We start from the raw sequence: 15,733 nt of genomic DNA, 5'->3' as shown, positions 1-15,733 counted from the left end.
GTCATGTGATATTTATATATAACAATCCCACGACGATGGGTAAATGTATCCTCCTGTATGCAAGTGCTGAGGTTGGGCTGACCAGGGTTAATTCCCAAAGAAATTTGCCACACCATCGATAAACAGCAATTTCCATCTTATCAAGGATATGTAATGTCTAATTGGTTACCATGATTACATGACATTTGGTACTGGTAAGTAGAGAGTAGGTCAGCAGCACAGCATACCTAAATACTCATCGTAGATTGCATCTACCTGTGTGTACACAATTGGGTGTTGCTGCTAGTGATAACTGATATGATTTTATGGTTATTAAATAACCTCACTGTATATAAACGCCATGAACATCATAGCACAGTTCTAGCATCACTGTATAATTGTACACTCATCTACTTGTAATATAAAGATTACCAATTTCAATAGATGAAGTAAACAGTGCCCTATATTCAAGTGTAGTACACAGCACAATAGATGGTGAGAGGTAAGTGGATTAATCCTATGCTGCTGACCCACAATGGCATGATTGTGCTGTAACAGCTGTGTATCAGTGGGTCAGCAGCATAGGATTAATCCACTTATTTAGGTTATTTAATAACAATAAAATCATAATCAATTATCACTAGCAGCAACACCCAATTGTGTATACACAGGTAGATGCAATCTACGATGAGTATTTAGGTATGCTGTGCTGCTGACCTACTCTCTACTTACCAGTACCAAATGTCATGTAATCATGGTAACCAATTAGACATTACATACCCTTGATAAACAGCAATTTCCATCTTATCTATGGCATGGCAAATTTCTTTGGGAATTAATCCGGGTCAGCCCAACCTCAGCACTTGCATACAGGAGGATACATTTACCCATCGTCGTGGGATTGTTATATATAAATATCACATGACAAATATAACCCTGATGGGTATGTATTCATAGCACAGAGCCCACTATCTCCACCCCCCTACTATACAAAGTTTTTAAAGAACACGATACACACAGTTCAATTTTTGATGACAAATTTATTTCATATGTGTCCCATTATTTTAATCATGGCATAAATAAATGTTAAGTTTTAACAGCCTAGGTGTGCACCACAAATGTGCTTCTTGCCGGAGAAAGGCTTTTCAACATAAAGCCTCTCTCTATTTTTGAAAATACGTTATTTTATTTACACTCGAGTGTGAATAGCCATTTGGCATTATTTCCACTCGAGTGTGAATATCCACTGCCGGGAGAGATGAGGACAGATTAGTGGAGGGGGTAGATGGGGCAGAGTAGGAGAGGAGGGGGAATAAGGACAGTGGTATGAATTACAATGTGACCCTGCAGGGAGAGATGAGGGGCAGGTTGACAATGACAATTTAAAAAAATAAAATAAACTTTAGGAGCCAGAAGAAAAAAAAACAACATAACAAAAAATGTAGATTGTATTTTTTACAGTTTTTTACACCTGCTGGCTACAGTATTGAAGTACCAATTGTTCACAGATCTTGTTGGGTCAAAGGCCACAAGTGATGGCCCGTTGGCATTTACCATCAGTAAATCATTGAGGCTGTCAGCCTCTTCCGAAGACGTGAATTTATTTTTTATCATGTTCATTAGTTGGAATCCTCTTTCACAAGCTACGGATGACACTGGCAATACAGCCACTATGCTGAGGAGCTTGCTTAATAGAGGAAATTGTTTATTCATGGAAATAGCTTTGTCCAAAAGCAGTTCAAGGTTCAATCCTTGACCCCAAACTTTAAATTCATACCACTCGTCCATTAGTTTATTAAACTGGTCTTCCCGCTCTTCAATGGCCATCTGTTTTTTAAAATGAAGTGCCAACTCCTTGAGCTCATTTTCACCAAACTCCTCAAGCATTTTACCAGATGGCCAGGTACATGTATCAAAGACGGATGTTGCAAGAGTAATATCGCTCCATGTGGATGTAAATTTTTCCTTCAGGTACTTTATGCCATTTTCAATAAGATCCTTTCTATCATAGCCAAAAGCTTTGCGTTCAAGATTGGTTAGAGGGGTTTCTTGAAAAACTTCTGTGAGTGTTGTTTTCGAGATCAGATCTGCATCCATCAATCCCTGCTGCTCAATCATCCTTTCCAGTGATGATAATGCTTTGTTAACATGCAAGTCCACCAAACTTAGAAGGTCTTTCTTTTGAAAGATGAGAGAAAGCCCTTTAAAAATATTCAAGAAGTCTAAAAGAAAGGGGACTGTACTCCGAAATCGGAAGCACTTCAGTTTCTTCACAAGACTTCTTGCTGTGGCAGCACCATCTTCTTTCCCATTTCCCAATTCTTCCAGGTGAAACACAATACATTTCCAGTCTTGCACTAAAGCAGTCAAAGCTTCTACTTTACTGGCAACCCATCGAACACTACGAAGATTGTGCAATTTAACCAACTCACATTCCAAAGCCTGCGATACTTTCTTTAACTTTCTCATTCGTTTAGGTGAAAAATAATAGAAGCTGTAAAGCCTCTGCAAAACACCGTCAACCTCTTCCATGTACTTCACATTTTTAATGTAACTGAGAACACTAAAGAGCAGATTGTGAGTATTGCAATGAATACCCACTACATGTTCAAGGCCATCTAGCTTAGTCAGTTTAGCTACTAATCCATTCTCTTCACCGACCATTATTGTCGCTCCATCTGTTCCAATGCCTACCAGACTTTTTCCAGACATTATTTCTGTTAAATTCAGAGTCTGGAGTTGATTTTGGAGTGCAGTTAGGTATTCATTGGCTGTAGCATCTTCCAAAGGCAAAATTGACAAAAATGCTTCCTCCAATTTGGTATTCTTGAGGTACCTGACACAGACAATCAGTTGCTCTTCTTCTGACTTGTCAGAGGAAGAATCAAGAAGAAGACTTACAAAAGGGGATTTTTTGATGTTTCCTATTAAATCACTTCGAACCACTGAAGCTATGTGGGATATGAATTCCTTGCATGCTTTGTTACAGTATTGATGTAAAGTTTCTACATCACATTTACTAAGGAGTCCAAGCAATTCTGGTAGGTCTGAAAAGGGCTTATTGTTTTTTGCTATATAATAAGCACAATTAAAAGCGGTCTTAAACATCTTTTCATCCATTTTATTCATGGATTTCTGCAGAGGTCTGACTTGTTGGTCAAGTTCTCCTTCATGAGCTGCAATGCACCTTAAATGTTTAAATGAATTTTCATGCTTTTTAAATGTCTCTAGCTTAAATGGACCACAAAATCCCAACACTACCATTGATAATTGATCACTTATAAGCGGGTAGTTTGAACATATGTTACATTTTGCAAGTCTAGTTGCAGCGTCATAACTAAGCCACTTAAGTTGCTTTAGCCAATCACTTTGAAACTCTCCCTTCTGCTCATAAAGTCTTACAGTGGGCATCATTTTTCTACATGTTTTGATTTCATTTTTTAGACAGGGAAATGTATCAGATGAGCTTGTAGCTGACGCTGGATGCATTTCTGGTGGTTGTTCTGCGTTACATGAACTTGCAGCCGACACTGGATAAATCGCTTGTTCTTCTTTAACATTGTCTACGCAATCATCCATTTTTCCTGACACTGGATGCATTTCTGGTGGTTGTTCTGCGTTAGATGAACTTGCAGCAGACACTGGATAAATCGCTTGTTCTTCTTTAACATTGTCTACGCAATCATCCATTGTTCCTGACGCTGGATGCATTTCTGGTGGTTGTTCTGCGTTAGATGAACTTGCAGCAGACACTGGATAAATCGCTTGTTCTTCTTTAACATTGTCTACGCAATCATCCATTTTTCCTGACGCTGGATGCATTGCTTGTGTTTGTTCTGCGTTAGATGAACTTGCAGCAGACACTGGATAAATCGCTTGTTCTTCTTTAACATTGTCTACGCAATCATCCATTTTTCCTGACGCTGGATGCATTGCTTGTGTTTGTTCTGCGTTAAATGAACTTGCAGCAGACACTGGATAAATCGATTGTTCTTGTTTAACATTTTCTACGCAATCATCCGTTTTTTTTACAAACGTAAAGAAATTGGTCAGCTTTAACCGCTTTGTATTTTTAGACATGTTGCTGTAATTCACACGCTTCATCTTCAAGTCTGGAAGATCAGAAAAACAAGTACTGTGAGCATTTTTTTTTTAAATTATTAATTACGTCATAACAAAAGGAGAGTAAAATTAATTAACACAAGTACAATTCTCTTACTGTCCCCTGAAATGTTACATAATATACACAGCAGGATACAAGTATTGTATGTCTTTATTTTTATAGCGCCATTAATGTACATAGCGCTTCACAGCTGTAATACACGTGACAATCATATAAATAACAAATAATACAAATAACAGATCTTGGGAATAAGTGCTTCAGACATAAAAGGTAACCTTTTCGGTGACAAAGTCTGGTTATTCTTGATTTCTGGTATATTTTCTACCTTTGCAATTACCATTATGAAAGTTACTATATGACTGTAACAGGGGAGTAATCCCTGTTCAGGTAATGTGCCTTTAATCTAGCAGTGTGGTGGTTAACTGCTGGTAGTCAATTAATAAACACCACCTACACACACAAATAAGTTTTCCCCGGCGCTAATAAACAGTCCAAGATACCGTGATCAAACAAAGATAGTCTCTGATACAAGGCTCCTTCTGGATGGGTTGATGAACTAGTTGATTAAAGTTCCAGATGGGTGGGTGTCCTTAATACGGTGTCTCCACTGCTTCTGTAATAACAGAAAAATAAGGTACACCAATTGCGCAGTATACCACAGCAACAGACCCCTAACTGAAACTTGCAGAATCCTACTCACAGAATGAATAAAGAACACATTCAGGGGAGAGAATCTGTAAACACGTCCCGTTCCTGCACAGCTCCCCACAGACCCCACGTGGTCTGGCTAAAGGATTTCCCTCAAGTAGGCGATGTTGATCGGAGATGTCCTCGATACCGCATACACCGACAGTGGAAAAGGGAATAGGACAATACTAGTGTACTATGTAATAAAATTTTATTAACACACTTAAAACAATAAAAATCACACTCACATTGTGCGGAGATGAGTCAGACAACTCACGGATGCCGTCCGCAACCTGAAAATTCCCCGATCTGCAGCAGAGAGACTCACTGCACGCAACACTCGCTACCGCAAACGGGTGACGTCAGCAGTGCAGGAAGTCCTCCCTGCGTCTGGAACTAAGGAAGCCGGATCGGGTCAAAAACACCAAGCTCCTCCCTACGCGTTTCGTGACGCTAGGTCACTTCCTCAGGGGTAATGGAGCCTGGCTAGTGGTACATTTAAATACATGCCCCAATTAAGAGACCTTCCTACAAATGGGAGGTACTACGAATGAAATACACCCTATATCATACACAGTATGCAGCAATTACACATCAGAATGCTGGTGGGGTCAATTGGTGAATTTACATATGGGTCAATTCATTCAACTCTTAAAAATATCTACAGTAATACACACTGCAGGGGGATGTAGAACAGTTAAAAAACATGAAATTATTCGGGATCATAAATGAAAATGATATTAAAAATGTTAAGGATCATAAAAATGAATACAAATGAATACAATCAAAATGGACACATAATGAAAGCATGCTTATAAACAAAGTGCAGAGAATTATTCAAGGATCTTTCAAAAAGGCCGCCAGATCAAATTCAATGTTAAGACCCAGGGGGGGACAGAGTTTTTAACACATAGATCCAATAACTCACGTTTGGATACTGTGTTTAATCTGTCCCCCCCACGCCAACAGCCCTTGGGATTGTCAATTCCCATACATACCAATCCCTCAGGGTTCTGACCATGGTGTATTTTGAAATGATTAGAGACGCTATGCGTCTCAAGGCCCCTCTTAATGTTATAAACATGTTCGGCGAACCTTCGTTTGAGGGGCCTCCCAGTGCGGCCTACATATTGTAGTCCGCACGGGTATTCCAATAAATATACGCAGAAGTTGGTCCTACAATTAATGAAGGTGCTGATGTTAAAACTTACCCCTGTTACATTTGATTTGAATGTTTTGCTCTTTTTACTATGCTTACATCCAATACAATTGGAGCAAGTATAATAACCTTTAAGGTCATTGAGCCAGGTTACATGGCGATCTCTCAAGCCATCAATGGGACAACTGGGGGATAATGTAGATTTTAAATTTCTAGCCCTTCTATATACGATTTTCGGTTTATTATGGAGGATGGTTTTCAAAATTGGATCTCTCTGGAGTATACTCCATCCTCCCTAATAAACCGAAAATCGTATATAGAAGGGCTAGAAATTTAAAATCTACAATTGTATTGGATGCAAGCATTGTAAAAAGAGCAAAACATTCAAATCAAATGTAACAGGGGTAAGTTTTAACATCAGCACCTTCATTAATTGTAGGACCAACTTCTGCGTATATTTATTGGAATGCCCGTGCGGACTACAATATGTAGGCCGCACTGGGAGGCCCCTCAAACGAAGGTTCGCCGAATATGTTTATAACATTAAGAGGGGCCTTGAGACGCATAGCGTCTCTAATCATTTCAAAATACACCATGGTCAGAACCCTGAGGGATTGGTATGTATGGGAATTGACAATCCCAAGGGCTGTTGGCGTGGGGGGGACAGATTAAACACAGTATCCAAACGTGAGAGTTATTGGATCTATGTGTTAAAACCTCTGTCCCCACTGGGTCTTAACATTGAATTTGATCTGGCGGCCTTTTTGAAAGATCCTTGAATAATTCTCTGCACTTTGTTTATAAGCTTGCTTTCATTATGTGTCCATTTTGATTGTATTCATTTTTATGATCCTTAACATTTTTAATATCATTTTCATTTATGATCCCGAATAATTTCATGTTTTTTAATTGTTCTACATCCCCCTGCAGTGTGTATTACTGTAGATATTTTTAAGAGTTGAATGAATTGACCCATATGTAAATTCACCAATTGACCCCACCAGCATTCTGATGTGTAATTGCTGCATACTGTGTATGATATAGGGTGTATTTCATTCGTAGTACCTCCCATTTGTAGGAAGGTCTCTTAATTGGGGCATGTATTTAAATGTACACTAGCCAGGCTCCATTATCTCCTGAGGAAGTGACCTAGCGTCACGAAACGCGTAGGGAGGAGGAGCTTGGTGTTTTTGACCCGATCCGGCTTCCTTAGTTCCAGACGCAGGGAGGACTTCCTGCACTGCTGACGTCACCCGTTTGCCGGTAGCGAGTGTTGCGTGCAGTGAGTCTCTCTGCTGCAGATCGGGGAATTTTCAGGTTGCGGACGGCATCCGTGAGTTGTCTGACTCACCTCCGCACAATGTGAGTGTGATTTTTATTGTTTTAAGTGTGTTAATAAAATTTTATTACGTAGTACACTAGTATTGTCCTATTCCCTGTTCCACTGTCGGTGTATGCGGTATCGAGGACATCTCCGATCAACATCGCCTACTTGAGGGAAATCCTTTAGCCAGACCACGTGGGGTCCGTGGGGAGCTGTGCAGGAACAGGACGTGTTTACAGATTCTCTCCCCTGAATGTGTTCTTTATTCATTCTGTGAGTAGGATTCTGCAAGTTTCAGTTAGGAGTCTGTTGCTGTGGTATACTGCGCAATTGGTGTGCCTTTTTTTTCTGTTATTACAGAAGCAGTGGAGACACCGTATTAAGGACACCCACCCATCTGGAACTTTAATCAACTAGTTCATCAACCCATCCAGAAGGAGCCTTGTATCAGAGACTATCTTTGTTTGATCACGGTATCTTGGACTGTTTATTAGCGCCGGGGAAAACTTATTTGTGTGTGTATTTGGTGTATCAGATTAGGAATGATCTGTTATTTGTTGTTCCCCTAGGCTGATTTTTTCACTGTATTATTTATCACTTATTTTTTGGTAATTAATAATTAAGTCACGTATTGTAGGTTAGCGCTTTTTGAGGGTTTAAAATGGTTTGTTTGTTTAAATAAACACCACCTGCCTGATTTAGATTGCTTACAAAAGCCTGTCTGTTGAGACAGGAAGGGTGTCTCCTTAGCTCATACCTGAGCTGAACTTTGGAGAGAGAGAGAGGAGAGATTGTCTTTACTCTCACATGTCTTGAGCTCTGCCAGAAGACACAGCATAGCTGCTTTCAAGACACAGGGAAAACTTCTAAACCTGAATGCTGACACACCCTGAGGGAAGGGAGCTGAACCAGGAACAGAGAAGATTTTCCCTCCAAACTACAAGGAATAGATAAGACTTTTATGACAAGACTTTTTATATCTGTTCATTTCATGCTATGTGTTTGGGGCTGGGAGACATGCTTAACTAAGGGAGTTGTGAATTGCATGGTATTTCACTAGAACCACTCCCAAGTGAATAGAAGCTTTGTTTCCCCCTTGTTTGGATGGTTTCCTAATGTTAAGGAAAAGGCACAATAACGCCTCGTTATAATTTCACCTTATAAAGTCTCCAATTGTGTACCTCTGTGAACGTCCGTCTACATAGACAAATAAATAAAAAAAATGTAAAAGAAGCAAACATTGTATAAATAAATAAAATTCATATAACAACTATGGTTGTGTATTTGTAATGTATTTGTATCCTTCTATCCATTTTCTATTTTCACATAAATATTGTTAATGACTCAAAGATTGGTATTTGTTCAATGAGTATTGATAAAGTTCTAAAAGTTGAAACTGGTCCACTGACTATTTAATATAATTTATTGCCATATGTTTTCAACATAATAGTAGGTTGACCATTTAAAATAAATTTGGTTAACCCCCTGGGACAGTTTTTTCATTCAAGAATCAATTTCAACTTTGTTACATATTATATATATGGTATATGGGTAGTTATATTTCATCAACCCAATTATGCTATTGTGTTATATAAAAATAAAAGTAACCAACTGAATACATTAGATCTCTGCTGTCCTCTATATAAGCCTAATAATATAGAGGTTTGTCTCCCTCCATTTGCACTATGTGACGTGTATTATATTGAACATATTGGGCACAATTGTGCAAAGAATGAATAATGTGTTGGTTTAAAGACATTTTAATTCATTGTATAAATTCTCTGATCTAGTGAGATTAGTGATGCTAATTTTTTGGAATAGAACATACATACAGGTGTAGATTTGATTAGTCTCTCCTGATTGGTTTCTGGGACTATTTAGTATGTGTACACATCACCAGAACCCATCCCCTGATGAATTCAGCTTGACTGAGGAAACGCGGAGGGCTGTGTGCTGCTGAGACGCAGTGTGGCTTACAACTGAAACATTCGCCGGAGAAGGAGTGTGTACTCTACCCTGAGATTGGGAACTCCCCTGACCAGAACGCTGCGTGCCTGCTTTGGGTTGCCAGAGGAATCTCTAAGGCCGGGTCCATGGTCAAAAAGAGAGCGCTGACCCGCACTGAGTCGGAACACTTACCCCCATCATCCCTACTGAGGGCGGCTTTAGATGGCGCTTCCGCACGTGGAATTGCAGCTGACAGTTTATTTAATTTTTCGCGCTGAGGGAAGCGGACCGGCAAAAGCCAATGGCACTCCGTTACGTGGTGCGCTGGACCCTCCTCCCACCCGCCTCACAAGCGCACTCGCTGACGCCCATGCCATGACACAAAAAAGCTCCTGCTTGAGCAGGAGAGTCAGCGCGGCTCAGTGCTGTATTTTGTACCATGTCCGAGGCCTAAGGCTGAGTCCCTGCTGCCGCTGAGCGCGCTCATGCTTAGAGGATGAGCACCGGGTGTCCTGCAACTTGCGCGCACGCGGGGGGGCCGCAATTGCGGGCTGAGCAAGCGGGAAAATGTAAATCGCGTGAACCAGAACTTGCGCGCGTATATATCATAGAAAAAGAACAAAAAGCACTCCGTTATAATAGTCACTGGTGTGGGTGCAGATCCTATAATGAAGAATAAGCAATACGATACCGTTTGGAAACGAAATCAGCAGGCAGCACTCCAGAATTGAACAAACAAGTGTATTGAAAAAATAAACACAAAACCAACGTTTCGGTGACAAGGGTCCCATTCGTGGACCGAAACGTTGGTTTTGTGTTTATTTTTTCAATACACTTGTTTGTTCAATTCTGGAGTGCTGCCTGCTGATTTCGTTTCCAAACAGTATCGAGATAGATAGGCAGGCACACACACACACCGCAAGAGTATACTCATAACACACACTAATACTTCGGATGTTTGTGAGTTTTAAAATGTCTATGTTCAAGACCATTACATTTTTATCAACGACATTACACTAGGATCGGGCGCTTTTCCTTCTTCAGGTCTTGTTAAGGGAGATAATTGTTCCCGTGAAGAAGGCAGCCAGCATCCCAGTGACATCGGATTTTTTATTTTTTCTTGGACATTGTTATATATTTTTATCCACAGATATGCTTAAGCATATCAGAAGCACTTTTATTGTGGTAATAGCATAGACCCTGGCTTTCATCAATTTATACTGACTTACTAGTTTTGTATACGAGATAGAGAGATGCACGAACAAAAAAAAGTCAACCGCAAGATAGAAAAAATAGGCTAAAGCGCTCTAATGCAGGTATAACAAGATAAATTAAGCCAAACCACTCACCAAGGTATAAAAATGAGTAATGATATAGTACTTAATATGCAATAGTATGGGTACTATCCTCCTGAAGACAGGTAGTAGATGGTACAAGCCCACTCACCCTCAGTCTCATTGGCAGGTTCCCCTGAACATAAGCAATACTCACAATCCCAGGAGTGGTAGGCAGGCTGTGCAGCTTCAGATATGCAGTATAACAGGAAAGTATGGAGGACAAAAGCGCACTAGCAAAAACGGAGCAGGAAGGACCCAGAATCAAAAATAAATTAAAAGGGCACTTTAATGTGTCATCAATTTATACTGACTTACTAGTTTTGTATACGAGATAGAGAGATGCACGAACAAAAGTCAACCGCACATGCGTGAGCAAAGAGCACTGGCCAGCCATCGCTCGTCCACGAGAGGTCGGCTTTCGATGGCCTCTTTTTTTAATAAAGACGTATGGTAACCCTAATTTAGTGTGCGCACACACACACAATGTCTTCCACATTACCCTTCGTACCCTGCTGCTTTTAAACCCCCACTATTCCTATTAGTCCTCTACCCCAGGGGTGCATAAACTGGGGGGCGCAAGATTTTCTGGGGAGAGGCGGCGGGTAGAGGTCCTGCGCTGTCCCCCAAGGCATTTAAATTAAATGCCGGGGGACCACGCGAGGCCTCTAACTAATTTAGTTGGGCTTCCAGTGACGCGTCATCATGGTAACCCGGCGTCATGACACAGCAGGGGGGGCGTGCACGCAGGGGGAAAAGATTGCACACCCCTCCTCCACCCTTCAAACCTCTCCAGCCTCCACCTGCTCCTGCCATGCTTATATCCCACATTGCTATATCCCAACTGTGGGTCTTCTGCTTCTAAGGCCTCGGTCCCAGTGATCGCGACCGCACACGTGACGGCGTGCACAAGAGATGGACCCAGTCAGTGCGTGCACAAAACGCGATGGCGCGACCGCATTTTGACAAGACACGTGCCGACACCGTGGCCACATCACGGCGGCGGTTCAGCCAATGAGGGCGAGCCAGCTCCGTGACATTATGGCCGTGCCCCCGCCACGAGCAATCTGAAGTCCACAGATCGCTGCAGAAGCGGGTGCACGCGCCGCCGGGTGCTACAACGCATGTGCACTGACTGGGGTCGTAGCCTTAGGCCGTGCTTATTGTCCTTGCGACGGCACCCTGTGGTCGCCGAAAAAATCAAATTGAATGGACTTCCAGCGATCAAGCCTTCGCTCTGTCGTGGCGTCACTCCTACTATAAAGCAATACATTTGTTTTTACGCAACATAGCGTCGCTGTGACTATAAGGCTGCGGTCCCAGTCACTGCCACAGCGCACGGCTCGGCGTGCGCTGTGCGTGTAAGCAGCGCCCCTCAATGGGGGAGGGCCCAGTGTGCACCTTCCCGCTGAAGGTGCAGCCGCGCCGTGCTGCAGGTTTTTTTTGAACTCAATGAAATTGAGTTCAAACCCTGCGACGGAGGCGTGGCCACGCCCCCACCGGCGGTTCACCCAATAAGGGCGAACTAGCCGCGTGACGTAATGGCCACGCCCCCGCAAATCCTCGACCACGCCCCCTCCCGTCGCAAGATCCCTCTCTCCCTCACAGACCGCGGTTAGCGCTCTGTACGCGCACACACACAGCGAGTGTCACAGACATTACTGGGACCGCAGCCTCAGTCCGGCCTTACAGGCAATAGCTGCCAATGGTTGTCTCCCAGCTCCATTTCCACTTCCCATTAACCAAGTAAAACGTACCTACAAGCAAACTATTCCAGGAATCATGTCACTCACTACCAGGTTTCATTACAGTTCTTCTCTCATAATGAAAGGCTAATACAGTGTTAAGAAACCATTGTATCTTGTACCCATTGGGATCCACGTACATCCGTAAAGGGTTACCTGCAATTTTCAGGTCATTTGAAAATTGGACCAAATACAGAAGAATTTACAATGCATCTGATCTCAGACGCGCTATTAGAGAGGGTTGGGGTTCCTTACAATGCATCTGATCACAGACGCACTATTAGAGAGGGTTGGGGTTCCTTGCAATGCATCTGATCACAGACGCACTATTAGAGAGGGTTGGGGTTCAGTTGAATCTCAATATAAACGATAGGGTTGCATAACCAAAAAAAAAGTTACGGAAAAACAAAACACTGAGCTAGAAGAACAAAATTCTTCCTTTACAAAAAGCTGGGGGGGGGGGGGTAACCCTGTAATGTCCCTGAAGTGGTGTCCTGCAATTATTGTCCATAACTGCTTCCCATCCCTGTCTTTTATCGTCCTGACACCTCTATCCTTCATACAAACATGTCCTCCTCCCAGACAACATGTTCCTCACCATGTGTGCAGGGACGGTTTGTGGGTGAGGTGCTGTACACACCAAGGCAGTAACATACATTACCATAATATAAGTGCATAACCCCAGGGGGCTGCGGCCCCCCTGTACCCCAGGCCCGTGTTACCGATCTCTTACCTAATCATACCAGGTGCGGGCGGGTGTGCTCAGTACCCCACACATCCAGCCATTTTTCTGGCTTTCCCATGAAATGGTCACTGCAAGTGATGGCAGGAAAAGGCAGCGCTCAGAGGAAGGCACCAGTGAGCATGCTCAGCAATGCACGCACCTGCCTTATGTGCCCCCCTTCCCTCTGTGTTTTGGCCTTTTCTAGTTGTAGTGTCCCGGTAATTATCTGCTTCTTATCACCTGAAATAAATACCCCCTGCAAACATTATTAAGTATTGGCAAAGAATGACCGCTAGTGAGGGCGGTTTAAGGGACTGCGGCTTCAATAGCTGCTACTGAGCATGCCCAGTCCTAGCGCTGTATCCTGCCCTGCCCCCTCCGCCAGCTTTTACACCAGCACGTGCATAAAACAGCCCCTTCCCTATCAGCCTGAGGTGAGCCCCTCTACATCACATAAGAGGGGCGAGTGATGCCCCTCTGCACAAATTTCATTACCCCGCTAATAACCCGCCCCCGGAGCCTGATCCCACAGAAGGGCTGGTACCTGTTGCACGGTTTCCCTGCCTGGGTGTCAGAGGTCCCCTCACTGCCGGGCGCTGTGCGCGGGCTGCACCGGTACTAGCGCTGCACGGGACGGCGGGAAGCTAAAGGCCTGTAGTGCGCGTGCGCGCGCGTTAATTAGAATTGGCTGAGTCCCGGCTTTTGCTGAGCGCGCTCATGCTTGAGAGCAGTGACGTCACCAACTCTTCAAGCATGAGCGTTCTGCAGTACTAAAAAAATGTTCGAGCAGGAGGCGTGGCTATGAAGGGAAGATGCATCTGTCCCGTCTCTACCTCCCTCCTTCCGTCCCCCCTCCACCTCTCTCCGTACCTCCACCTCTCTCCGTCCCCCCCCCTCCACCTCTCTCCGTCCCTCCACCCCTCCTTCCGTCCCCCCTCCACCTCTCTCCGTCCCTCCACCTCTCTCCGTCCCCGTCCCTCCACCTCTCTCCGTCCCTCCACCTCTCTCCGTAACCCCCCTCCACCTCTCTCCGTAACCCCCCTCCACCTCTCTCCGTCCCCCCCTCCACCTCTCTCTGCCCCCCCCCCTTCCATCTCTCTCTGCCCCCCCCCTTCCACCTCTCTCTGCCCCCCCCCCCCTTCCACCTCTCTCTGCCCCCCCCCCCCTTCCACCTCTCTCTGCCCCCCCCTTCCACCTCTCTCTGCCCCCCCCTTCCACCTCTCTCCGCCCCCCCCTTCCACCTCTCTCCGCCCCCCCCCCTTCCACCTCTCTCTGCCCCCCCCCTTCCACCTCTCTCCGCCCCCCCCCTCCACCTCTCTCCGCCCCCCCCTTCCACCTCTCTCCGCCCCCCCCCCTTCCACCTCTCTCCGCCCCCCCCCCCCTTCCACCTCTCTCCGGCCCCCCCCCTTCCACCTCTCTCCGCCCCCCCCCCTTCCACCTCTCTCCGCCCCCCCCCTTCACCTCTCTCCGCCCCCCCCCCTTCCACCTCTCTCCGCCCCCCCCCCCCCTTCCACCTCTCTCCGCCCCCCCCCCTTCCACCTCTCTCCGCCCCCCCCCCCTTCCACCTCTCTCCGCCCCCCCCCCCCCTTCCACCTCTCTCCGCCCCCCCCCCTTCACCTCTCTCCGCCCCCCCCCTTCACCTCTCTCCGCCCCCCCCCCTTCACCTCTCTCCGCCCCCCCCCCTTCACCTCTCTCCGCCCCCCCCCTTCCACCTCTCTCCGCCCCCCCCTTCCACCTCTCTCCGCCCCCCCCTTCCACCTCTCTCCGCCCCCCCCCTTCCACCTCTCTCCGCCCCCCCCTTTCCACCTCTCTCCGCCCCCCCCCTTTCCACCTCTCTCCGCCCCCCCCTTTCCACCTCTCTCCGCCCACCCCTTTCACCTCTCTCCGCCCCCCCTTCCACCTCTCCCCCCCCCTTCCACCTCTCTCCCCCCCCCTTCCACCTCTCTCTCCCCCCCTTCCACCTCTCTCCCCCCCCTTCCACCTCTCTCCCCCCCTTCCACCTCTCTCCCCCCCTTCCACCTCTCCCCCCCCTTCCACCTCTCTCCCCCCTTCCACCTCTCTCCCCCCCCTTCCACCTCTCCCCCCCCTTCCACCTCTCTCCCCCCCCTTCCACCTCTCTCCCCCCCCTTCCACCTCTCTCCCCCCCTTCCACCTCTCTCCCCCCCTTCCACCTCTCTCCGCCCCCCTGTCCATCTCTCTCCCCCCCTTCCACCTCTCTCCCCCCCTTCCACCTCTCTCCCCCCCTTCCACCTCTCTCCGCCCCCCTGTCCACCTCTCTCCCCCCCTTCCACCTCTCTCCGCCCCCCTGTCCACCTCTCTCCCCCCCTTCCACCTCTCTCCGCCCCCCCTTCCACCTCTCTCCGCCCACCCCCTTCCACCTCTCTCCGCCCACCCCCTTCCACCTCTCTCCGCCCACCCCCTTCCACCTCTCTCCGCCCCCCCTTCCACCTCTCTCCGCCCCCCCTTCCACCTCTCTCCGCCCCCCCTTCCACCTCTCTCCGCCCCCCCCCCTTCCACCTCTCTCCGCCCCCCCCCCCTTCCACCTCTCTCTGCCCCCCCCCCCCTTCCACCTCTCTCTGCCCACCCCCTTCCACCTCTCTCCGCCCACCCCCTTCCACCTCTCTCCGCCCACCCCCTTCCACCTCTCTCCGCCCACCCCCTTCCACCTCTCTCCGCCCACCCCCTTCCACCTCTCTTCGCCCACCCCCTTC

The 15,733-nt window shown here is 46.3% G+C and overlaps 2 protein-coding genes across 3 annotated transcripts in view; one reads left to right on the top strand and one right to left on the bottom strand.

Annotated features, from left to right (window-relative positions):
- The window catches only part of TRIM2 (tripartite motif containing 2), a 173,378-nt gene that overhangs the window by 52,622 nt on the left and 105,023 nt on the right, over positions 1–15,733 (top strand). The window lies entirely within an intron of this gene.
- LOC142502323 (zinc finger protein 862-like) lies at positions 1,410–13,738 on the bottom strand. Of its 2 annotated transcripts, none has more exons than XM_075613142.1 (2): positions 13,567–13,738; positions 1,410–4,091 (listed from the first exon to the last, which is right to left on the bottom strand). In XM_075613142.1, the coding sequence occupies exon 2, from the start codon at positions 4,081–4,083 to the stop codon at positions 1,435–1,437; it is 2,649 nt and encodes an 882-aa protein (XP_075469257.1). In that variant the 5' UTR covers positions 4,084–4,091; positions 13,567–13,738; the 3' UTR covers positions 1,410–1,434. The 2 variants fall into 2 exon arrangements, with proteins under 2 accessions (XP_075469257.1, XP_075469255.1); XM_075613140.1 differs by lacking the exon at positions 13,567–13,738 and adding an exon at positions 13,032–13,458.

Source organism: Ascaphus truei, chromosome 1, assembly GCF_040206685.1.
Source record: "Ascaphus truei isolate aAscTru1 chromosome 1, aAscTru1.hap1, whole genome shotgun sequence".
Classification (NCBI taxonomy): Eukaryota; Metazoa; Chordata; class Amphibia; order Anura; family Ascaphidae; genus Ascaphus; species Ascaphus truei.
Note: the sequence above shows the minus strand (reverse complement) of the source record. Positions and strands in the feature narration are given on the sequence as shown.

Excerpts from the sequence above, each read along its gene's own strand:
- LOC142502323 (XM_075613142.1), bottom strand. The coding sequence starts at position 4,083 with ATGAAGCGTGTGAATTACAGCAACATGTCTAAAAATACAAAGCGGTTA.